Source organism: Aulonocara sp. 'chitande type north' Nkhata Bay, linkage group LG12 (genome assembly GCF_057382095.1).
Source record: "Aulonocara sp. 'chitande type north' Nkhata Bay isolate Kocher_YH1m ecotype deep benthic linkage group LG12, A_spYH_male_GT1.1, whole genome shotgun sequence".
Lineage (NCBI taxonomy): Eukaryota > Metazoa > Chordata > Actinopteri > Cichliformes > Cichlidae > Aulonocara > Aulonocara sp. 'chitande type north' Nkhata Bay.
In genome coordinates, this window is record NC_141355.1 from 2,066,619 (window position 1) to 2,091,781 (window position 25,163).

Here is a 25,163-nt window from a genome sequence, read left to right on the forward strand (position 1 = left end):
ATGAAACTGGCTCACATGAGGACTGCTGCAGGAAAGGAAGACCAAGAGTCCCTCTGCTGCTGAGGATACTTTCAGCCCAGATAAATGCCACAGTGCAAAGCAGTAATCAAGCAAAGGTTGGCTATTTAGAAGAATCTAAAATATAAAGCATGTTTTGAGATATTTCACACTTTTTTTGTTTACTAGAACGGTATGCTGATAAAGTGCATGGACAGCAGAGTAGTTTGAAAATAATTTTAAAAAATTTATTATCATAGTATTTTGTGGTTTTAGCAATAATTACTTTGATTTACAACAATTACCGTAATTGTCGGGCTATAAGCCGCTACTTTTTGCACAAGCTTTGAACCCTGCGGCTTTTAGTCAGGTGCGGCTTTTCTATGGATTTTCCATGATTTTTGTGATATCGTAAGACGATTTGTTTTGTGTGTTGTACGGCACTACGTTGCCTGGCGGAAGGATCGGGGTTCAAGAGTGGTATGTTAGTCACATGTCCGTCCGCCAGGCAACGTAGTGCCGTACGAAGTAGCGCGAAAAACAAACTTCAAAGTAGCGCTACGCATTCAGCGGGAGGCATGGATGACGAGCGGCGATAAACTTGCGAAAAGCAAGTTATGCCCAACTCCACCGGTGGAATCTGACAGCGTGGAAAAGTGTGAAAACATCCACGATCACCAACGGATTTCGAAGGGCTGGACTGCTGCATGATGGAGAGGAGGACACCGCCACGGCCCTTCTGAGGGTGTTCGACTCTGACACTGACAACGAGGATTTCTTTGGTTTTGAAAGTGATAACGAAGGAGAGAAGCGGAGAGTGGATGACGAAGCCATCCTGAGCCTGTTTGTATCCGACATTGGAGAAGAGGACTTTGGTGGTTTTAGAGCGCAGGAAGAAGAGAAAGATGGTGAGTGACTGACTTTTCTTCTTGTTACAGCCGTGTCACTGCACCTGAGCCTAAAAGGTAGTCCGAATCTATTTTTCTGGTGTGCTGTAGGTTACTGTTATGTACTACATGTGCAAATATGTACCCATAACTTGTTTTTCAAAATATTAATAAAAGTGATGTCTCCAAACAGCCATCTCTTTCCTGACAATTCCCTTTGTGCATATTCTCTTACATATGATAAGTCAACATTGAAACACCTGCGGCTTTTAGTCAGGTGCGGCTAATGTATGTACAAAACAGGATTTTCCCCTGATTTTAGCTTGTGCGGCTAATATTCAGGTGCGCTTTGTAGTCCGGGAAATACGGTATATCAGTTAGAGGTGGGGCAGCTGTAGCTCAGGAGATCCAGCAGGTCATCTACTAATGGGAAGGTTGGTGGTTTGATCCCTGGCTTCTCCAGTCTGCATGTTAAATATCTTTGGGCAAGATACTAACCCCAAGGTGCTCTCCCATGCATCCAACAGAGTATGAGTGTGTGTGAATGTTAGAAAGTGTTTAACCAGAAAAAAACTGAAAAAAGTGCTTGTATGAATGTGAGAATGTATAAAGACTTTGAGCGCTCAGATAAAGTCGAAAAGTGCTATATAAGAACCAGTCCATTTATCCTTTTAGAGCTCAGTTGTAGTTCATTTAATTCCACACAGTTGACTGTCTACAAGTCCTAGAAGTAATCCTCTTATTTCAATTTCACAAACAGTTAATTGACATTCTTGCTGATGTTGATATCCAGGTATTTTGGTATTTTAATTTCTTCCCATTTAAGCTGTTAACAATCTCTCTGTTCTCGTATTCTTGATGTGATTGGTATTTAATTTATGTGCTAGAACTTTATTATGTTGAGAAGCTGAGGAGGAGCTTTCTCATTGCATATGCTTTGTACTCTGACCATTGTTCATATAAAGATAAAACCTGTGGCTGCTTCTGTTTCTCTTCGGTTGGGTAGCTTTTTTGTAAAAAGGAGTAGTCTAAACACGTGGGCACTTCTTTAAATGTATGTTCATATTATTTAAAACAACATGACAAAAGCATTCCTCATACAATTAAAGACAGTTTTTGTCATACCCACCTGTTATTCCCACACAGAATGGGCTGCAGTCCAGCCCATAACTGTACAAATGCTGAAAACTGAGAATGAGGATTCTCCGTTTCCTTCTTCCCTTTCCCACTTCCTGCTCCTCCACCTTCCTCTCCTCCTTCATCACCCTCTACGGGAATGTCAGTTGTGTTGGGGCCCCATGTGGTGGCATTGAGAGGCCATGTTGTGTTTGCTGGCGATGCTGGAGTTCGACCAGCACAGGCCCCTTTGGGCAGCAGGCGAGCCAGACTAGAAAGCAGGTCCACATCCTTCAGAAGCCTCTCTACATCAGCCAGTTCCTTCAACAGAGCCCCAACGTTAGACTGAGACAGAAGAGCCGAAGAGCTGGGCTGCAGGTGAAGCTGGATGGGAAGAAAGGAGGAAATGGGCAAATTACATGATGGCTACAGCAGACATATGAAAAAGGACCCTGTTTTCAAATGTCAGTGCACATTTTTACTCAAACTAAAGACTGAAGCTGCCTGAAAACACAACTGCAATCTGCTCCAGACCCCCTGCTGATGTAGATGAATAACTGAATTCATGAATTTAATCCTCCCTGTGCTGTCACTATACCTGAACTGAAAACATTTTGAAAGTTTCACATCAGTTGGTGGTTCGGCAGGAGGTGAAAGGGTGGCGATGCAGATTTTATGCAGTTGGGTTGATGCCATGTGATCTAACCAGAAATGCTGTTATGTGACCAATCAATGTTTGGATTATGAGTGTGGAGCCAGAGATGCCGAAGAACTAGAGGTGCAAGAGGTGCTTCAAACAGATGACCTGTCCAACATCTTTACCAGAAAGAGTGACAGAGTCTTACAGAGCTGTCTGCAGCTTCTCTCCTTCCCTTATCCCTCCAAAATCCCCTTAAAGACTATGTCTACTCCCAAATCACCAAAAATCATGAAAAAATGATTTAAGCATAAAGAAATCACAAAGAAAGAACAATACAGTATCCACGACTGCACCAAAGAGTAAAACAGTCAAATCTGGATTAATATTTGGTCTCCCGTTGAATCCCTGTTAGTACATAAATTAACAATTGATCAATAAACTGATTTAGTCTGCCTCACAGAAACCTGGTTTCAACATAATGTTAATTTAGATGAATGAATGTCCCTCAGTCATAGTAATCATCAGAATCCTCGAAGTACAGGCCAAAAGAGGGTTTGGCATCAATCGTCCACTCAAGCTTATTAACCAAAGACCCAGACAGACTTTTAATTCATTGGAAAGCCTGATGGTTAGTCTTGTCCACCCCAGCTGTAAAACTCAGAAAGCAGTCTTATTTATTATCATCTATTGTCCACCTGGGCCTTACACTGAGTTTCTGTCTGATTTCTGGGACTTTTTATCTGACTTAGTGCTCAGCTCAGATAAAATAATTATTGTGGGTGATTTTAACATCCATTCACTAGCTGGGCCCACATCCTCATTTTAGGATTGGCAGCGTTTTAGTAGATAAAGGTGATGCTTGGACATTAATTGAGCTGCGGTTTGGGGAAGGCCTCGAAGGGGACTGGCGACGGCTCCCGGGCCTGGCAGATCCCCGTGCTATAAATAGGAGTGAAGAAGTTAAAGAATTAAGAACAAGGAGGGAGGAAGGGTGGGTCACGTAAACGAGAATGAACAGCTTGCAGAACTGAGGGAACCTATATGGTAAATGGCCTGTATTTTAGGGGTGGGTTTTTATAATCGATTCATCGATTAAGATCGATTCTGGCTTGGATAACGTAAAATCGATTCATTAAAATCCTGAGTCGATTTTTTTAATATAAATTTATTTTGCCTGAAATGCCAGAATCTCTGGTGACATCTCACAAAATTTCAAGAACCACCAAACAGCTAAGACAGTAAATGAGAGCAGGTACACGGATTCTGCACATAGACTTAAACACACAGCGCGACCCGCGGATCAGAATCAGTTAGATGTCGCCTTTCTCACAGTCGGGGCTGAAAGCCGACAGCTCGCTGATTCTGATCTGTCGGCGGGTCCGCGCTGTGTGTTCATGCCCTTTTTGCGCCGATTCTAAAGCTGTTAGTTTGATGTCTCTCCAAACAATATTGACCGAACCAGCAGCAAAAGAAGATCCAAACGCTTCACATAAACATCGTCATGAATTCACTCTGACTTTCAGTTTTGCTTCCACCGCGATGCACAGCTCTCTCTCTCTCTCTGTACTTCAAGAACAGTTTCCCTTTCTTCATTATTCGCTTGCTTGTTACGCACCAGTCTACCGCTGTTTACAGGCTGTCAGCCGCTGTTTTTTTCTCTTTTACATTCTTCCGAAAAGAAAACCTCATTTCTGCTGTTCAATACTGAACAAATTTAAACTTTTTAAAATTATTCAAAATGCAAAACGCTGTGTCTCTAATAAAACCGCTGTAACTTCAGAGGTGATGTTCATATGTTGATTAATGGTTTTCTTTCGTTTTTGATGTACTGCAGAATATTTTTATAAAATCCCAGAACAGGAAAATCACCTTCATGTTTTTCTGTGTTTTATCTTCAGCTACTTTGACACAAAGGCCTCTGCTGTGACGCTCACACCTGTGATAAAGTCTCGAAACTGTCAGCTTCCTTTTTATTGATACAAAAATATGTAAATGTACTGATCTGAATTATAATATTTCTGACTGTCAAAATTTCCCAGATTTAAATCGAATCGTGGATCGAATCGATTCGGGACCTTGTGAATCGGAATTGAATCGATTCTAGAAATCAGTGACGATACCCAGTCCTACTGTATTTATATAGCGCTTTTCTAGTCCCTAAGGACCTCAAAGCGCTTTACACGTTCAGTCATCCACCCATTCACACACACATTCATACACTGTTGAACTCTTGAGCCACGATCGCCCCCTATATATAGATGACATCCGGAAGGAGCGTGTTTGGAGGCGTGGTCCCACTCCTGAAATTCCAATACATAATCTCCAATTCACTAGCTGGACCCACGTCCTCATTTTCGGATTGACAGCATTTTAGTAGGTAAAGGTGGGGAGAGAGAAGGAGAAGAGGACAAAGACGATCGCATGGAGAGCGAACGTCGCTCCGTGGTGTGGAGAGGATGAGCTCAGACAATTCGGAAGGAATGGCAGGAGAAGAGATCAAAGGAAGTTGCAAACAACGGAAATCTTAATGGATGAATGAGGGGAACCCTCGATCGGGTAGCGACGTGGCTCAACTTTGAGCTGAAGCTCTGACAGATAAGAATGCTGGATTTGAGATTTGAGGTAGGGCTCGGCGCCTCAAAAAGCTTGTCTTTGAGTAGAAGATGGAGAGGGGGTGCTTAGCTGGTTAATTACTTCAGATAAGGTAGCAATAACGCCTCAGCTGATTTCTGAATTAACAGAAGTGACAGCACCAGCTTGGGGAGAGTTGATGAATTGAAAGACTGATTAGAGGAAAATAATCTCTGCTATAATAACGTCAAAATCGTCAGAGAGCAGAGTGCGAGTCCACTGGACTTCATGGGAGATGATAAGTCGTTCAGACGCAGTCAGAACCGTGAGTCGACTTAGAGAGCGGTCTCAAATGATTGTGTCGAGGGTGGATGCCTGATGATGCTGGTGAAAGCACATGAGAAGTGAAGGCACGCTATGAAGAATTATGCGCATGACGCAGTTTGGATGTCTTAGAAGGAGCGATAGAGGACAGAACCTGCCATCTCGGTGCCACAAAGGTTCACCTTTGTTTTGCAAAGGCAGGAAAGATGGCAGCGAAACTGGTATCTCGGTGCCGGAGGCATGCTGTTGCATTTGCGAATGAGGGATAAAGAGAGAACCTGTCATCTTAGTGCCAGAGGGGTTTTACTGCTGCTTTGGAATAACGGATGCTGAGAAACTAGCAACGTGGTGGAAGAAGATTGCTGCTGCGATTACGAATGATGGATATAGAAGGAACCACCTAGAAGGATTCTCTGCTGCTTTAGCCCTGATGGATGGACAGGAACTGGCAACTCAGGGGTAAGAAGCTTGTCACTGCGGTTTGCACATGGCAGATATAGCAAGACCCTGACACCACTGTGCTAGAAGGGTTTGCTGCTGCTTGCAATGATAGAAGTGGAGAAACTGGCAGTTCGGTAGTAGGGACGCTAGATGCTGCATGCAAATGGGGGATGAAGGAAAACCTGGCATCCCGGTGCCTTTTTATTTATTTGTCTATGCAGACAACTGCCAACTGCCGAAGCTGCTGCTGCTTTCAGGAATGAGGGATCAAGGAACCTGGCCGGTGCCGACGTTTGCTACGGAGTTTAGCCAAGGATGGAAGAGGCTGGGAACCTGGCAACTCAGTGCCGAAGTATGCTGCATTTGCTATGGAGGGAAGGAGTACTGGCAACTCTGTGCCCTTTTATTTTTTTCCTTAACTATGCAAACTGGCAACCCGATGGTCGAAAAGCTTGCTGCTGCTTTTGCGAATGAAGGAGAAAGGTACCTGGCAACCTGGTGCCGTCTGACGCGCTGACGGTCGAGATGGTGATTGTAAAACTACGTTACTCCTGAGAGATGAGCTGTGTTTAAAGGTATTTGCCGAGAATGGACCCTGTTTGCACGTAAACGAGAATGAACAGTTTGCAGAACTGGGGGGAACCTATATAGATGACAACCGGAAGGAGCATGTTTGGAGGCGTGGTCCCGCTCCTGAAATTCCGATACATAATCTCCAATGTAATGACAGCTTCAACATGGCATTTAATATGTTCTTAGATTCTATTGGCTTCTCTGAAAATGTAAAAGAACCCACCCACCACTTTAATCACAATAGAGATCTTGTTCTGACATAGAAACGGAATATTTAACAACATTCCCTAATGTCCTTTTTTTCTCTGATCACTTCTTAATAAATTTACAATAAGAGATTACACAACATTGAGAACAGATATTCTCACAGTAGACGTCTTTCTGAAAGTGCTGTAACTAACTAAAGGGTATAATTCTCCACTGTTATCATCTTGTACCAATGCAGTGCTACTGCAGGCAGGAATGATTTCCTGTGTTGTTAAATCTGCATTTGGGTAATCCCAGCCTCTTACTGAGCGTGCTCCTGCGACTGGCCAGCACGTCATTGAGTAGGTGGGAGGTATTTTCCAGCATTGTCCTTATCTTGGACAACATTTGCCTCTCCCACGCCACCTTAAGGCAGTCCAGCTCCATCCCCACAACATTACTGGCCTTGCGGACCAGTTTGAGTCCGTTGGCATCTGCGACCCTCAACCTGAAGCTCCATCATGCAACCTCACGAAGGATAGCATGGCCACAATAGACTCATAGAAAATCCTGAGCATTTTCCAACAGATGTTTAAAAGACCTCAGCTGCCTAAGAAAATAAAGACGACGCTTGCCCTTCCTGTAGAGTGCATTGGTGTTTATTATCTATGTGTACTCCAAAAATGTATAGATGCTTCCCCTTGGCAGTATCATTAGAAGGCATAGCACACATTTCACTGCTGTGCAGATGATACCCAAATTTATCTATCCACAAAGTCAATTAACACACACCAATTAGTTAATCTAGAAGACATAAAGACCAGGATGACCTCTAATTTTCTCAAATTTACACGAAACTGAAGTTACTATAAATCTTAGAAATATAATATCTAACCAGATTCTTCCTCTGGATGGCATTACCTTGGCCTCCAGTAACACTGTGAGGAACCTTGGAGTCATTTTTGACCAGGACATGTCCTTCAACGCACATATTAAACAAATATGTAAGACTGCTTTCTTCCATTTGTGCAACATCTCTAAAGTTAGAAATATCCTGTCTCAGAGTGACGCTGAAAAACTAGTTCATGCATTTATTACTTCCAGGCTGGACGACTGTAATTCATTATTATCAGGAAGTCCTAAAAACTCCCTGAAAAGCCTTCAGCTGATCCAAAATGATGCAGCAAGAGTCCTGACAGGGACTAGAAAGAGAGAGCAGATTTCTCCTGTTTTGGCTTCCCTTCATTGGCTTCCTGTTAAATCCAGAATTCAAAATCCTGCTCCTCACATACAAGGTCTTAAATAATCAGGCCCCATCTTATCTTAATGACCTTGTAGTACCATATCACCCTATTAGAGCACTTCTCTCGCTCTGCAGGCCTACTTGTTGTTCCTAGAGTATTTAAAAGTAGAATGGGAGGCAGAGCCTTCAGTTTTCAGGCCCCTCTTCTGTGGAACCAGCTTCCAGTTTGGATTCAGGAGACAGACACTATCTCTACTTTCAAGATTAGGCTTCAAACTGAGTTTTTCCTTTTCAGTCACCTTTTTCACTCACTATGTGTTAACAGACATTTGTTACCCAAATAACAAGCCGTGGGTGACTAAGGACATCAAAGCCCTCCTCAACAACAAGAAGAGGGCTTTCAGAGGGGGCAACAAAGAGGAGGTGAGGAAGATCCAGGTGTTACTAAAGGACAAGATCAGAGAGGCTAAGGACAATTACAGGAGGAAGCTGGAGTGGAAACTCCAGCAGAACAGCATGAGAGAGGTGTGGAGGGGCATGAAGACCATCACTGGATTCAGGCCAACCAACAGCAGGGGAGCTGAGGGAGGTGAGAATAGAGCCAACGAGTTGAATCTGTTTTTCAATAGATTCGACACCACAGTGTCTGCTCCCACCCCCACAACCTCACCTGCAGTCAGCCTGGAATCCAGAGCCACACCACTGTGCCAGCCTCTCTCTTCACATGTTGCCTCCTGTGAGATTCCTGACACCCCTCCCCCACCCATCACCTTCACTCAATACCAGGTTGAGATGCAAATGAGGAGACTTCACTCAGGCAAGTCTGCTGGACCAGACGGAGTGAGTCCCCTTGTCCTCAAGGCCTGTGCCCCCCAGCTGTGTGGAGTCTTTCATAAACTGTTTATGCTGAGTCTGAGTCTGCAGAGGGTCCCGGTGATGTGGAAGACATCATGCCTCGTCCCTGTACCAAAGACGCCACGTCCCAGTGGCCCCCAGGATTACAGGCCCGTGGCATTGACCTCCCACATCATGAAGACCCTGGAAAGGCTCATCCTGGACCAGCTGCGACCCATAGTAAGACCACATCTGGATCCCCTTCAGTTCGCTTATCAGCCTCGTCTCGGAACAGAGGACGCCATCATCTACCTGCTCAATCGTGTCTACACCCATCTGGACCAGCCGGCGAGCACTGTGAGGGTCATGTTTTTTGACTTTTCCAGTGCTTTCAACACCATCAGGCCGACCCTCCTGGGTGATAAGTTAGCAGCGATGCAGGTGGATGCTTCTCTGGTGTCCTGGATTGTTGATTACCTGACAGGAAGACCACAATATGTACGTCTCCCACAGTGTGTGTCTGACAAGGTGATTAGCAACACAGGGGCACCACAGGGGACTGTCCTCTCCCCCTTCCTCTTCACCCTCTACACCACAGACTTCAGCCACTGCACAGAGACCTGCCATCTTCAGAAGTTTTCTGATGACTCTGCGGTGGTTGGATGCATCAGCAGGGATGATGAGACAGAGTACCGGGCTGTGGTCGACTCCTTTGTCACGTGGTGTGAGCAGAATCATCTGCAGCTCAACGTGGCAAAGACCAAGGAACTGATCGTGGACTTCAGGAAGACCAGGAAACACTTGACCCCTGTTTCAATCCAGGGGGTCAGTGTTGACATTGTGGAGGACTATAAATACCTTGGAGTACACATTGACAATAAACTGGACTGGGCTAAAAACACCACAGCACTTTACAGGAAGGGCCAGAGTCGTCTCTATTTTTTGAGGCGACTGAGGTCCTTCAACATCTGCCAGAAAATGCTGAGGATTTTCTATGAGTCTGTGGTGGCCAGTGCGATCCTCTATGCTGTTGCATGCTGGGGGAGCAGGCTGAGGGTCGCAGATGCCAACAGACTTAATAAACTGATCCGTAAGGCCAGCAATGTTGTGGGGATGGAGCTGGACTCCCTCAAGGTGGTGTCGGAGAGGCGGATGCTGTCCAAGATAAAGACAATGTTGGATAACACCTCCCACCCACTCCATGACATGTTGGTCAGTCACAGGAGCTCGTTCAGTGAGAGACTGAGATTACCGAAAAGCACCACTGAACGACACAGGAAATCATTCCTGCCTGTGGCCATCTCCCTGTACAACGCATCCACTTAACACACTGTTTGCTGCTACAGCTACACATGTTTCTTTTCCAACTATTTATTTATGAGTGACTTATGTATGTATGTATGTATATATATGTATATATTGTACTATTCTTAGTTAGTGTATTGTCTGTCTTGTCTTAATGTTGGTTTAAAATGGAGCACTGTAACAAAAAATAATTTCCCCCAGGGATCAATAAAGTATTCTGATTCTGATTCAGATTCAGACCTCTCTGCAGGAGTCCTGACTTAAGCTGAAGATTGTTGATGCTTCCACAGATCACTCTAGAGCAGTCCTGGCCCGAGGAGACCATGGAAAAGAACATCCAGTCCTATATCTTGGCCGGAACCCACATGACACAATGTATTCCACTGTGAAGAACGAAGCCTTGGCCATTAAGTGGGCACTGGAGAAACTCCAATATTATTTGTGTAGATAGGAATTTGATCTGGAAACTGACCACCAAGCAGCCACTTGGATCAATTCGAACAGAATTACAACAGCTGCCTGTTACAATGGTAACTCTCACGTCAGTCTTTTAGGTTCACCATCAGCAAGTGTAATATAGTGGCAGATTACCTGTTACCAAGATTACCAATCTTGACATAATGAGGCCAGGAAGGGGACGACTTTGACTGTAGACATGGATGTGGGCTTGCACACAGGCATCCAGATATTCCACACACATGTGGATGGATGTCTCAAGGCCAAAGAGTCAAACAAAAGGGAAGGGTGACCACTGACTTCACTATTTAGCAGCACAGGTGCAGTCAGCATATATTCTCGATTACCTCTCACTAAAAGCATTGTGCGCAGTCTCCCCGCTGTCTTCAATGCCGGATGGGTAAGATAAGGCATGGACCTCCTGGTATTAACCAGTGGGTTTGCGAACACTTGGGGTCACGTGAGCTGCATTATTCTGGGTTAATTTTTTTCCTTATAACGAGCCTGTTTAAGTTGCCTGTTGCTCATATGGATAACGAGAGATCTTCTGGTGACAATGATAACAATCTGTCAAATGATTAATGAACTCACCTCAACCATAGAGAGAAGATGAAGAAACTACACTGAACCAGGTCCAGAAGCTTTTAGTAGTTAAACAGAGAAACTGACCAACTGAAACAACAGTTGGAAGAAGAAGCAGCCCAAAATGTTGGCAATAATAACCAATCTGATTGTTCCTTCAAAAAGTAGCACAAGCAGATAACAAAAATGACTCAACAACGATCATTACAGCAGGTTTATATTAGGGCTGAACGATTATGGAAAATAATCTAATTGCGATTTTTTGCCCCAATATTGCGATTGCGATGCGATATGCGATTATTTTTTAAGGTCTTTGTCTTCTGTATTATTAAACAAAGACAAGCAATACATCTTATAGTATGGCCAATACTATATTACATTAATTTTAAACTGTTCTTTCCTGGAAGACAGACCTCTGTTATGATGACATGAGGTGATGCATGAATTGATGACTGACATTTTTATTTAACTTCTTCAATCACAACAGTATATTTGAACATACACAATAGTTTATTTTTAGCTTACAAACATCTGAGCATAAAGTGCTGACAAGGAACCCTGGTGTAAACATTAAAATGAAAGTCAGTACAATGTGCAGATTGCAGAAATATACATAAACAAAATCAGTGGCTTTACCACACTCAGTTTTTCGACATCTGTGAACTACTAGACAGTCATTCAATTAAAAAATAATATTAAATAAATAAAACTAATAAATAAAAAATACACACATCTTACTGATCTCTGCAGTCAGTAACATTACACATAAAGTGCAAACATAATAGCAATTGTATAAACACACACACAAACACGCCTTTAAAGTTTAAAGGCGTGAAATTGGACGGTCTAGTTCTGATTAGCGTCACCGCTGTCTCGGTGGAGTTTAATAAACTCGGCCGTCTGCTTCTTGCTATCTAAAATATAACCAGACACTGGTGTAAATTCTCGACTGTCTCATACTTCTGTTTAATAAGTTTTCTGTTTGACGTTTAGTCAGCTGTGTGAAAACCAAGGAGGAACCCACCCGGGGATTAATAAAGTTTTATTTTATCTAATCTAATAACTTTAATCTCAGCCAAACCGATTTACTCACGAACAAACAAAACACTGAAAAAAGCCCAACAATAACATTTTTAGGTTGTCTAAGTGACTTATATATTACGTTTAACCCGAGCAGCGAAACTCCGCGGTGATCTGAAAATGATGTGCCGGGAGTTGTGCCGTTCTCGGCCGCATCAGTAACCCTCGAGCTCCCGGCTAGCTGTCGAGCTGGTGGGTAGCAGACGCCTCTGAAAACGTCGAAGCACTTTTGCAAATATGGGATATCTTGATAAACCGAGCAGATATTTGATGTTTACACAGCTACTTTCTCGCCTGAAAATATGTTAAAAGTTTATTTTGTGACCCAGAAAGATTAGTATGAGTAATTTTAAAACTTAGTAGCGGCCGCCATTGCTGGAAACTGGAGTTTGGCTGGGCCGCGCTATGACTTCTGGGATATGGTAGGCCACGAAGGACACACCCGACCCATCCTTCAAATTCGGGGAAAAGGAGGACGCATTTGTCGGCTACATTTGGAGGAGTCTACGAATTTGGACAGCCTTCGGCGCGTCGCTGTGACGTAATCGGTCTACAAATGCGGCCTCAGGAGGATGCAGCCCATGAATTTGGACATGTCCAGAGTATAATCGCAGCCTTTGCGGTTAGAAAATTGCACTTGATCATGTCGCGATATTATCGCAAATGCGATATATCGTTCAGCCCTAGTTTATATTCAACCAAAGACAAATGTAAAGTCTTCGTGCTTCTACAAATTAAGGAATGATTCAACACTAACTTTGACTTCAATGCATGTTTATTTAAATTTTTGAACATCGTCATTGTTTAATAGCTTTTAGTTGCTTTTTCTTTCCTTTGACTAGATGGTAAATTTGTTAATATTTCTAGCTGATTAGGAGACTTATTGCATTTCAAATGCATGTCCAAAGGCTGCTAGACAATTATGAAGCGTAGACTATAATAGACATGCTTACCATCTGACAGCACTGTGGGTGTCTCGGGGCAGAGAACCACACAGTACTGTTACAACTGTCTTTCGCAAGGCCGACTTTCAGAAACTCTTTGTGTAAGTAACAAAGTCTGTTCTGTAGTCGTGTGCCTCTTTGACTCACATTCAGGCATCAACTGGTCTTTCTGCAAACTGGACCCACACAACCTCACGCTGACCTCAATGACAGAGCTGCTAGTCCACATTCACACTCCTGGACAGTGAAAAAAACTTGTAGCAGCAGCTTGGGTCTTCATGGTTCCCAGAGAATTACAAACTAAAGAAAAGGATCCAGACAAAAATCAAATCAAACCGTACAGATGGAAGAGTCCACACCCACGCTTAGTATGACTAACAAAAAACTTATATCTGCCAGTTAAACGTGCCGTTCAGATCACAGTCTAAATACAAGTAGTACTACCAATCCACAATAGCAAGTTATAGAGATTTAATCATCCAAAATGTAAATATTTAAATAAGGTTTAATTCTCCCTAGCCTCAGGATAAAGCAAAATTAATTAAAGCATCCTCCATTTGATTGAAATAATTCCAATTTGCATAAACTGAGACTGAAGCCCAAAATACTTGTCACACATGATAAAATAGAAATTAATTAACAGACATCTATTATTTTATACGTATGGCATTTAAATATGGCATTGAGCTTAGTACCTTAATATTGAATATATATAAATATATAATTTGTATAAAAAAAAAATACACTTTCAGCAGGTTTTTATTCAGATTACATGAAATCACAGGTACCAGAATAAAACCTTAAAACACATCAATTAAAAGGAGGAGGCAGAGGCCAGCCCAAGATACATGAGCAAAGGTGCTAGTTATGGGGGTCACACATGCACACTTATATGTGGAACCAGTTATATACGATCGGAGACTTTAATTATCTTCAGACGTTACATCCATTTAAGAGCTCTGCACTGCTCCTCCCAGGTTCTAGCCAAATCCCCCTTTGGGTGATCACAGTACTGGTTTCTAAAATCTTTAGACGTAGTGAGTGCAGAATGTGGTTTAGGTTGTCTCCAGTTCCTGCCATACAGTTACTTCCTTTGCTTTTGGGTACTTGATTGGCTGACTCTATCAGGTCCTAATGATAAAATGACTAAAATCAAAATGTTGGACTTCCTGTTATGTTACTATTTTTCCCCATAGCGGACATGTTTAGGTCCTCACAAAGGTCAAACATTTCCCTGACTAATATTAAACCGGCCGGATACAATGAGGTGCTTGCACTTTTAGGTGCAATGGAGAATACTCACTATTGCATGTCTTGCTGATCTATATCGTGTTGAAGCACCAACTAAAATTTCACCTACATGGGATGATGATTACCCAATTGCCAGTATTGGTAGCCGGGAATCGGTCCGCCTGACTCACATTGCACCCGACCCCTTCGGTGCCTCCTGCAGGTGGTGGGTCTGCAGGAAGATGGGCCTATGTCCCTTTTTCGGGCACAGCCCACCAGACGCTTGCCCTCGGGCACCCTCTCCGGGCCTGGCTCCAGGGCTGTGCCCCGGTAACCCTATTCCGGGCAGGGTGAACTGTTCCCTCGATGGTCTTTTCATAGGGGTCTTCTGAATTACTCTTTGTCTGGTCCCTCATCCATGGGAGACCCTACCAGGGGGCAAAAGCCCCCAGACAACATAGCTCCTGGGATCCCTGGGACACACAAACCCCTCCACCACGATAAGGTAGCGATTCGCGGAGGGGGAGCGGGAGATCGACAGACGGATTGGTGCAGCGGCTGCAGTGACAGCACCGGTCCGTCGTGGTGAAGAGGGAGCTGAGTGTAAAAGCAAAGCTCTCAATTTACCAGTCGATCTACGTCCCTACCCTCACCTATGGTCACGAGCTGTGGGTAGTGACTGAAAGAATGAGATCGCGGATACAAGCGGCAGAAATAAGCTTCCTCCGAAGGGTGGCTGGCCCCTCCCTATTTGATGTCTTCAGTTTGCATCTACAATATAGGAAGGGTAGTAAAAATAAAGAAAAAGCATTAAATGAGTAGGTGTGTCCAAACTTTTTACCTGTAGTGTATAACCTAGAAGATACAGATCAAATTACAAAGTACTGTTAGTTATAGTAGGGCTGTCTTGGTCGACACGCCTCTACAATGTTCCATGGAGATCAGGGGTGGTAGCTCTGGATCGGCAGACCTGGTGGTGGTTTCCATCTTCAAAGAAGGGGATCGAACGGTGTGTTCCCACTACTGGGGGATCACACTCCTCAGCCTCCCTGGGAAAGTCTATGCCAGGGTGCTGGAAAGGAGAGTCTGTCCGTTAGTCGAACCTCGGATACAGGAGGAACAATGCGGTTTTCGTCCTGGTCGTGGAACACTGGACCAGCTCTTTACCCTCTCAAGGATACTTGAGGGTGCATGGGAGTTTGCCCAACCAGTCTACGTGTGTTTCATGGACTTGGAGAAGGCATTCGGCCGTGTCCCTCAGACTGTCCTGTTGGAGGTGCTCTGAGAATATGGGGAGTCTGGCCCATTGCTACGGGCCATTCGATCCTTATACAACCGTTGCGAGAGCTTGGTCCAACATAAGTCGGACAATAAGTCGGACTCGTTCCTGGTGGGTGATGGGCTCCGCCAGGGCTGCCCTTTGTCACCGATTCTGTTCATAATTTTTGTGGACAGAATTTCTAGGTGCAGCCAAGTGGTGGAAGGCTTCACTTGATTGGTCTCAGAATCTCATCTCTGCTTTTCACGGATGATGTGGTTCTGTTGGCTTCATTGAGTGATGGCCTCCAGCTCGCAGTGGAATGGTTTGCAGCCGAGTGTGAAGCAGTGGGAATCAGATGAGGCACGCATCCAGTTCGGCCATCCGGGAGGGGCTCAGAGTAGAGCCGCTGCTCCTCCACATCGAAAGGAGCCAGCTGAGGTGGTTCGGGCATCTGACAAGGACGCCCCCTGGGCGCCTCCTGAGCGAGGTGTTCCACCGGGAGGAGGCCCCGGGGCAGACCCAGGACACGCTGGAGAGATTATATCTCTCGGCTGGCCTGGGAACGCCTTGGTGTTCCCCCAGATAAGCTGGAGGAGGTGGCTGGGGAGAGGGAGGTCTGGGCTTCTCTGCTTGGGCTGCTGCCCCCGCGACCCTGCCTCGGATAAGCGGAAGAAAATGGACAGATGGATGGATGGATGGATGGGATGATGATTATAATCTACTGCATATTTTCTGTTGCCACTAGGTGGCGCCACAATAGTGACCAATATTAGACGTCTGACAGTTTGGACTCAAGCATGCCCAGTTTTTGACAGACTTGACAATCGAGAAACCAGTTTCTGTCACCACTATGTGGTGCTGTGACTATTGTTAAAAGCTAACATAGTACTGGGTTCAGGGATGGACCCATATGACAGGTTTGGTCCAGATGGATGATGTATGTGAAACTGAGCAAATATAGTTCAAAAAGTTCAAAAAAAGCATCCTGTAGTCTCAGTACGTGAAACCTGTAAAATATGAACATTTTCTCTGTTACTGAAGCATGTGCACACACGGTCATGACTTTAGAACGTTGATTCATTCCATAAAATAATAATAATCCACGGAGCAGACACAATAACGCCTCTGCACTTTGTGCTGAAGACCTAAAACTGAATGAAGCAGACAGAATAGGGGTTTCGCACTAAATGGATCAGATACAATAGGATACAATAGGGCTCTTGCAATTTCAGTGCTCGGGCACCAACTATTAGACTACCACAGGTAGGGATGGGAGTCGAGAGCAAATTCTTGTAGGAAACCGGTCCCTAGAAGTCCAGTTCCTTGGAATTGTTAGTCTGCCTTATCAATGATTCCCCTTATCAGTTCGTGCACTCCTTCTACAATCAGCTAATATCAGTTCGTGTGTCAGACGAGGAAAACAGAGGCGCAGTCTACAGAGTGCATATAGAAATATAGTTTTATTGCACCAAAGGACGACAGCATGATGGTAAAGTGGAAAACTGCATCCAGGACATAAACAACCGCATTATGTTGCTAACACAACTTTGGTTCTTTGCAAGCTTCTGCACAGACAGCATGCTAATGCTAAGCTAGCCAAGAGCCCAGAGTGAAAGCTAAGTGAATGCCGACCCCAGCAGCCAGACCCTGAACTTCAACAGGTAACAAGCTGATGAGCAGTTAGGCTGCAAACTCCCGTTCTACCTGTTCATGTTTCTAAAGCAGAAAGACTCTCATGCAATTAATTTGCATCAATGTAATTTCTTTATTACTGCTTAGCAATCATTGTACTCTGAAAACGGAGCCAATGAGAATCAATAAGGAATCAAATCGATAAGTGATATCGATAATGGATTCGGAAGCGCTAAATTCCTATCAATTCCTATCCCTAAACTCCAGGGCTGGAGGTCTCAAAACAGTAAGTAGAGTAGGTCTTGGAAATGAAAAACATGCATATAGTTAACAATATTATTTCTCAATGATAACTGTAACTACTGTTACCTTTTCGGTGACACTCTGCGTGTTGATCTGCTTTCTCAGCTCCAGGCTCAGCTGCCTGAAGCGTGCTGACTTTTGCTCCGCCCCTTCGCTACACACAGAATTGCGATACGCCTGGATCACGGGTCGCTGCTTCTCAGGTACCAGCAGAATCTTGCTCAGCTCAGAGGACCTGTCCCCACAGGTGAGGTCCTCAAGTGTGGATGCAGTTAAGAGGCTGTCCTGTGAACAACAGAAACACTTTACATGACCAAAGGTCCTGATACGTTAGTCAGTAAAGTCTTCATAAGGACTTTCAGGCTCTGTGTGACACACACACACACACACACACACACACACACACACACACACACACACACACACACACACACACACACACACACACAGAAGGCAAGTATTAATATTTATATATGTATTGAAAATATGGATCTGTTTATTGTTAGTATATGTGGGCCAAATGTTGATGACCCCTCCTTTTTTCATACCTTCTTCTCTTCACTTTCACCTTCACTCTGACAGCAAGAGTCAGAGGAACTGACAGTCTACACTCAAACAACACACATGTGATTTTGGTCTTTGCGATGTGGCGTTCACATCCCTCTCAGAGGCAAGAAAAAGGTCACACACTGGACTTGGTGCTTTCCCGCGGGCTGGATGTGTGCATCACGGAAATATCTGAGTTGTGCATCTCTGATCGTCTTCCTGTGTTGTTCACTCTAACGCTGCGCTGCTCGGTAGATAAGCCGTGCGCCCCAGCGCACAAAAAGCGAGCGCTTAATGCTCTAACAGCGCCGCTTTTTCTGCTGCCTTTAGGGACTCTGGAATAATGAACTCCACCTGTAAAAGTGTTGAGGACCTTTCGGACATTCTTCATTCTACCTGCACTGATATTTTGGACTCGATTGCTCCGTTTAGGACTGTGTGCACTAAGCAATTATCAGAGCCGTGGTTGAATGAACATACGCGCTCCCTTAGACGTGACTATAGACGTGCCGAAAGATGGAAAAAGGACCGATTGCACGTTTCTCTATAGATTTTCTCGTCTTTCTGCTCACCAAGAAGCTGTAAAAACTGCAAAGACACAGTTTGTCTCAAACTTGGTGTCAGTAAACAGTCACAGGCCTCAGGTACTTTCTAATGTCCTTAATCGTTTTCTTAGTTCACGTGATAATGCTGGAGTCATTTCTTCACCAAGTATTTGTGATGATTTTTTAGCATTTTTTAACAACAAGGTTCTATCCATCAGGGCTGTTGTCTCGTCGTCTGCTGCCTCAGATCCGAGTCTTTCTCCTGCGTGCTCAGCTGTCTTTGATCCCGTCTCCCTTAATGACTTGACTGCGGTAGTTAGTAACCTAAGATCATCACACTGCCCCTCTGACTGTCTCCCCCCAAGCTTGCTTAAAAGCACTTTTAATACTGTCGGGCCTTTTATCCTGAGATTAATTAATACGTCCCTTGCTACAGGCTGTGTCCCATCATGCTTTAAGAGATTTAAAGGGATCTGCCCTAAAGTGGTTTCGGTTCCACTTGTCAGGAAGGTCTTTTTATGTCAATATGGGCCCCCATAAATCCAAAATAGCCCCTCTTAAATACGGTGTACCTCAAGGCTCTATTTTGGGCCCTGCCCTGTTCGCCCTCTATTTGTTGCCATTGGGCTCCATCTTCTCACGGTACAGCATTTCATTTCATTAAATTTCTAAAGCTAAATGAAAATAAAACTGAAGTTGTCATTTTTGATAGCTCTCTGGGCCCCTTTTCCTCCTACTGTAAAACACATGTAAAAAACCTCGGCGTCTACCTTGATGGTTCTTTTAAATTGAATAAGCAGGTGACTGCAGCAGTTCAGTCCTGCTTCTTTCAGTTAAGACAGCTGGCCAAGGTAAAGCCAGACCTCCCGGCTAACGTCTTTCAATGTGTTATTCACATTTTCCTTACTTGCAGGTTGGACTATTGCAATTCATTGTATTTTGGTCTAGACCAGGCCTCCATCCATCGTCTTCAGATCCAGCTGCTCGCCTGCTAACTGGTACCAAACGGAGAGAGCATATAACTCCAGTTTTAGCTTCTCTACACTGGCTTCCTGTCTCCTACAGGATCCAATTTAAACTTTCACTTGTTTGTTTTTACGTGTCTGAGCTCCTCTCTGTTTATGCTCCAGGAAAAACCATCATGTCTAGCTCAAGATTAATGCGTTCCATGCCACGGACTAGTCTCAATCTCGTGGTGATGGAGCCTTCTCTGTGGCAGGTCCCAGACTTTGGAATAGTCTCCCCATAAATATTAGATCTGCACAAACACTTGACCAAATTTAAATCACTAGTAAAGACACATTTGTATGCCCTGGCTTTTAACACACTATGACCCAAGCATTCTGGTCTTATTTTAATATTCTTAGTTATTGTTTTAATTATTTTTATTGTCCTATCATTGTATGATATTGTTATTATTGTTTTACATTGTCTCTTTTAATGGCATTTTATATTATTAAGCACTTTGTGCAGCATTGTTTGTCTGGAAATGTGCTATACAAATAAATTTGACCTTGACCTCTCTCAGGGTCATCCAGTACACCACTCACACTTTTACTTTACTACTTTTTAGTTAGCAGCTCCATGATGAGGCTATTATAGGCACTCAGATTTATCCTGGAACTATCAGTGATCATGCACCGGTCTCTCTCTCAGAATAGAAAACTATTCTGAAGAAGTACAAAAATCTCCTCCTAGATCACATAAGTTTGCAGAGAATATCTGCCTCCTCAAAATACCAACTGGATGATGTTTATCTGGACCACTGAGCAATTCCATTAGTACACGTGGTCGGCTAAGGTTCTGTCTCCCTGTCGCCTTGCCGGTGGATGAAGGTGGTCTCTGGGACTGTCTGTGGCGGCTTCCTGGGGCCTGGAGAGCTGCAGCTGCTGTTTTAGGGTGTCTGTGTGTCCGCCTTGGTTGGTGGGGGACTGGGGTAGATGCTAATACAGCTGATAAATTTGGGGGAACAGAAGAATCATAAGCTGGAGAAGTGATATGAGATGGTAGCAATTGGTTTGTCCCGAGCCAATTCAAATACACTTTTTTGCTTACATGTGACCACTACTCATGCTAGGGAATTCATCTAGGTCGGAGTTTTCTCCAGGACACAGGTCAGACTGACTACTTTTTCGTTTGTACAGTCTGATACCTTCTCCAAGTCCACAAAATACGTCGTCTGGTTGGATAGACCCCCATGCACCCTCAAATATCCCCGCGAGGGTAAAGAGCTGGTCCGGTGTTCCACGACCGGACGAAAACCGCATTGTTCCTCCTGTATCTGAAGTTTGACAAACTGATGGATTATCCTTTCAAGAACCCTGGGAGGCTGAGGTGCTATAGTGGGAGAACACCCTCCAGTCTCCCTGTTTAATGATAGGAACCACCACCCTGGTTTGCCAATCTAGAGGTACTGCCTCTGGATTACCAAGTAATATTGTAGAGGCGTGTCAACCCGCACAGCCCTTCAACACCCAGAGCCTTCAGGAACTCAGGATACACCTCATCGACCCCAGGGGCTCTGCCTCCAAGTTGTTGTTTAACTGCCGCAGTCTGCTTCCTCTATGAAGGACGTGCCAGAGGGATTAGGGAGGTCCTCAAAGTTTTCCTTCCACAGTGTGACAATATGTTAAAAGCACCAAACACAGTGTTGATAAAGCACTGCTTCCCCCTCCTGAGATACCTGACAATTTGCCAAAATTGCCTTGAGGCAGTCTGAAAGTCTCGTCAAACTCCTCCCACCCCCGAGCTTTTTCTTCAGCCACTGCCAGAGCCACGTTCCACTTGGCCTGCCGGTACCTCCTGGCTGCCTCCAGCCCCACAGGTTAACCAAGCCCGATAGGACTCTTTCTTCAGCCTGGTGGCTCCTTTCACCTCCAGTGTCTACCATCTAGCTCGGGAGTTACCATAATGACAGGCACCAGATACCTTGCAGCTGCAGCTCAGTGCAGCAGCCTCAGCAATGGAGGTGCTGAATATGGTCCATTCGGACTCAGTGTCCCCTGTCTCTCTCAGAACGCTGTTGTTGCTGTTCCGGAGGTGCAAGTTGAAGATCTTGTGGACCGAGGCCTCTGCTTGGTGTTTCCAGAGCACCGTCACTATACGTTCAGTTGCGCCAGGTCTGTCAAGCATCCTTCAGAGAACTTCTGGAGACTGCACAGAGACCTGCCATCTTTAGAAGTTTTCTGATGACTCTGGGATGGCTGGATGCATCACTGAGGTTGATAAGATGGAGTCCCGGGCTGTGGTTGACTCCTTTGTCACGTGGTGCGAGTAGAAAGACTAAAGAATTGACTGTGGACTTTAGGAAGACCAGGAAACCTTGAACCCTGTTACAATCCAGGGAGTTGATGTGGAGATTGTGGAGGACTATAAATACATTGGAGTGCACATAGATAATAAACTGGACGGGGTTTAGAACACCACTGCACTTTACAGGACGGGCCGGAGTCGTGTCTATTTTCTGAGGCAGCTGAAGTGTTTAAAACATCATCTTTGTGACCATCTTTGCCATCCTCTATGCTGTTACATGCTGGGGCAGCAGCTCTGTAGCTAACCACCATGTAACACATTTTTTTGTACACTTTATTAATCCCCTGTAGGGAAATTATTCTCTGCATTTAACCCATTCACTCAGTGAAGCAGCTAGCCCAGCTAGCCCAACCTCAGTAACCCTACTGACTAAACAGCCACTGCTGTTTAGTCTTAATTCATGTTGGAAGTGATAGCAGAGCTGTACGACTAAATTTTTCGAAAATCAGAACATGGTATTTTATTTCATCTTAATTTTTTGGGGGAAACGTCTCTCATACCACTAGAGGGAGCTCACGTACCACCAGTGGTATGCGTACCACAGTTTGAGAATGACTGCTCCAGAACATACGGCCTCAGACCTGATGATGCGATTACAAAATTGATCATTGAGCTGCAGCCTAGGATGTCCTGGGGCCATGTGCACGCATGGACACCGTAATGATGGAAGATGGTGTTCGTTATGGACAAACTGTTTGCACAGAAGTCAGATAATACAACACCGCTTGGGTGCAGATAAGGCAGACCATTCCTCCCAGTTACACCCCTCCAGGTCTCACTGTCGTTGCCCACATGAGCCTTGAAGTCTTGAAGCACTTACTTCTAACTGAAGGACTCTGTCTCTAGGTTTTTGTGTGGTGCCCTTGGCCTGTTGAATCCAGCTGTGGGCTCCTCCGCCATCTCCGAAATGTGTACCGACGATAAGGCTGTAAACCTACAGATCACACACAAAACTGTCAGCGAGTCACTGCGGAGTTTCTGGATCACTGTTCTAGTGCTTTCTATTCAGCCACACCGGAGGGTTTTTGAGTATGAAAGGCCCGTTAAACGTCAAGCCAAATTTAAGTACGGACTTTGACTAAGCCACTCAAAAACCTTTTGTTTTTTAACCACTCAGCCGTGGAGTTGTTGGTGTGTTTCCAATCACTCTCGTGCTGCAGAGCCTTTGTGTGCTTGAACGTCAGGAAACAAACTGATGGCCAGAATTGTGTGACTTGATTTTGGCATTGGAAAACAAACTGGTATAGAAGGATAAGATAAAACTTAAAAAGCAAACGTTAATAATACAAAAATGTTGTTTTTAAAATACATTTATACATTTATTTATTTTTACTTTTGTGCAAAACAGTTTCTTTTTATGCTCCGTGGAACTCCTCTGGCATGTTTGGGAGGGACTGAGAGGAGGGGCTTCACAGCCAAGTCTTCACAGGTGTAATTTGCACAGATCGTGGACACGACCAGCGATCCATCTTTACTGAACAACTTTGTAATGGACGTTTGATCTCGGGATATTTCTTTGCTCTTTCCAGCTTCAATCCAGCACTTGAAGCTGGGTTGGCTTAAAGACATTTGCTCTAAACTAGCTTATTAATTGCACACACATTTGCAGGAGTATTGTGTGAGCTAACTGGATTCCCTGCAGTGCAGATCCTTCTCAAGAATTAGAGACCAGTGTATTACTGGAATCCAGTTCCCCTCTGTAGCCACATGCTAATGCCTGACTGAAGGAAGCTGTCCATCCTCTGACTCCCTCTCAGGACACTAACAGAGTTCTTTAAAGTACTAAAGCTAACAATGCAACAATGTACTCATGAACACACCAGCACAACATACTGTCTGAATAGTAGTTGAAATAACTGAGAAGGTGTTTCAGGTGATATGGATGAGTTATCTGGTGGATACAGAAACTGCAGTTTCTCATCAAAGCAGAACACAATGATTACAACAAACATTAAGCAACAGCTGTTCATGCGTTTACTGCACCAATGCCATCCAACCCTTCACTTAATTCAGGATTATATTGTATGATTATTCAAAAGCATCACAAAAACTTTTTGATGAATTTTGAGCATCACCTATCATTTAGTTTACAACTTTATATTTGGATTTATCCTTTTCATTTCTTTAAACTTCAAAAAGTCTTGAAGATTCATGTTTACCTTCCCAGACTTTTACCTACTGTAATTATTTTGTAACTGCCTTCTGGGCATTATGAAGGTTTTGTCCTTTGCACGTTGGCTGCTTTTTAAATTGATTTTGTAATGGGATGGGAAAAATGACCATAGCACCTCGGAAAAAACAAACCCAAAAGAGTCGCGTGACATATTATAAAATAACAGCAATTTTCCTGAGCTGAGATGAATTGAATAAACCAAACAGAGTGAAGACTTTCTGTTAGTAATGGTAAATCACCTCTGCGAGGCTCACTGGAGTGTTGAGCAGAAGGTTGGCTATGGAGTCAGACAAGGAAAGGTTCTTGATCAGGAACTGTTGGAAAACGGATTCATTCTTCAACACGCTGGCCAGAGTGAAGCCTGCACCCAAAACACATGAAATCATGTCAACGCTTTCATGTCATTCAGTAAAACAAGAGTTTTGAAAGTAACATGTATATATGTATGATGTATGATCGAGACGTTCTACTACTGCACTCAGAGGAAACGAGTTTCTTCTTCTCGAGCGCCATCATTCTGCTCATGGCTCTCCTGCTACATAAGATTAGATTTCCAACTGTGCGTATGTTGGTTTGAAATTTCACTGTGGAGCTAAACTGAGTTCATCTTCATTTTGAGGGTCATCACTGGAAGAAGAAAACACACTGCGGCTTGTCCCAATGCAGGATCTTGCACCGACTCGCTAACACTTTGTCCTTGAAATTCAAAACACAAGAACTGTTCCAAAATGGTGAAGCACAGACTTCCACAAAGCAACAGTCAAACTGGATTTAGTACAGCTGGAAGTCACTGTGACGCTGCTATTGATCAACTATGTTGCTGCCATCCCATGATCAATATCTCAGTCTTTCCTTTTATTTATATTTTTGGTCTCAGTGGAATTACCATCCCCACCCTAAATGACCATAGCCCCTCCACCCTTATTTATTTATATCATATAACTGCTTGTGTACAGCCCCACAATGTGTCTGTTTCAATGTT

At 44.1% G+C, this 25,163-nt stretch overlaps 1 protein-coding gene across 1 annotated transcript in view; it reads right to left on the reverse strand.

Annotated features, from left to right (window-relative positions):
- Positions 1–25,163, reverse strand: part of abca2 (ATP-binding cassette, sub-family A (ABC1), member 2) — a 104,293-nt gene that overhangs the window by 56,476 nt on the left and 22,654 nt on the right. The window contains exons 5-8 of the mRNA XM_086313186.1: positions 24,421–24,542; positions 22,829–22,942; positions 17,672–17,890; positions 2,014–2,384 (exon numbers count right to left, since the gene is read on the reverse strand). Of these exons, the coding sequence (XP_086169312.1) occupies positions 2,014–2,384; positions 17,672–17,890; positions 22,829–22,942; positions 24,421–24,542 (826 nt within the window). The remainder of the gene's footprint in view (positions 1–2,013; positions 2,385–17,671; positions 17,891–22,828; positions 22,943–24,420; positions 24,543–25,163) is intronic.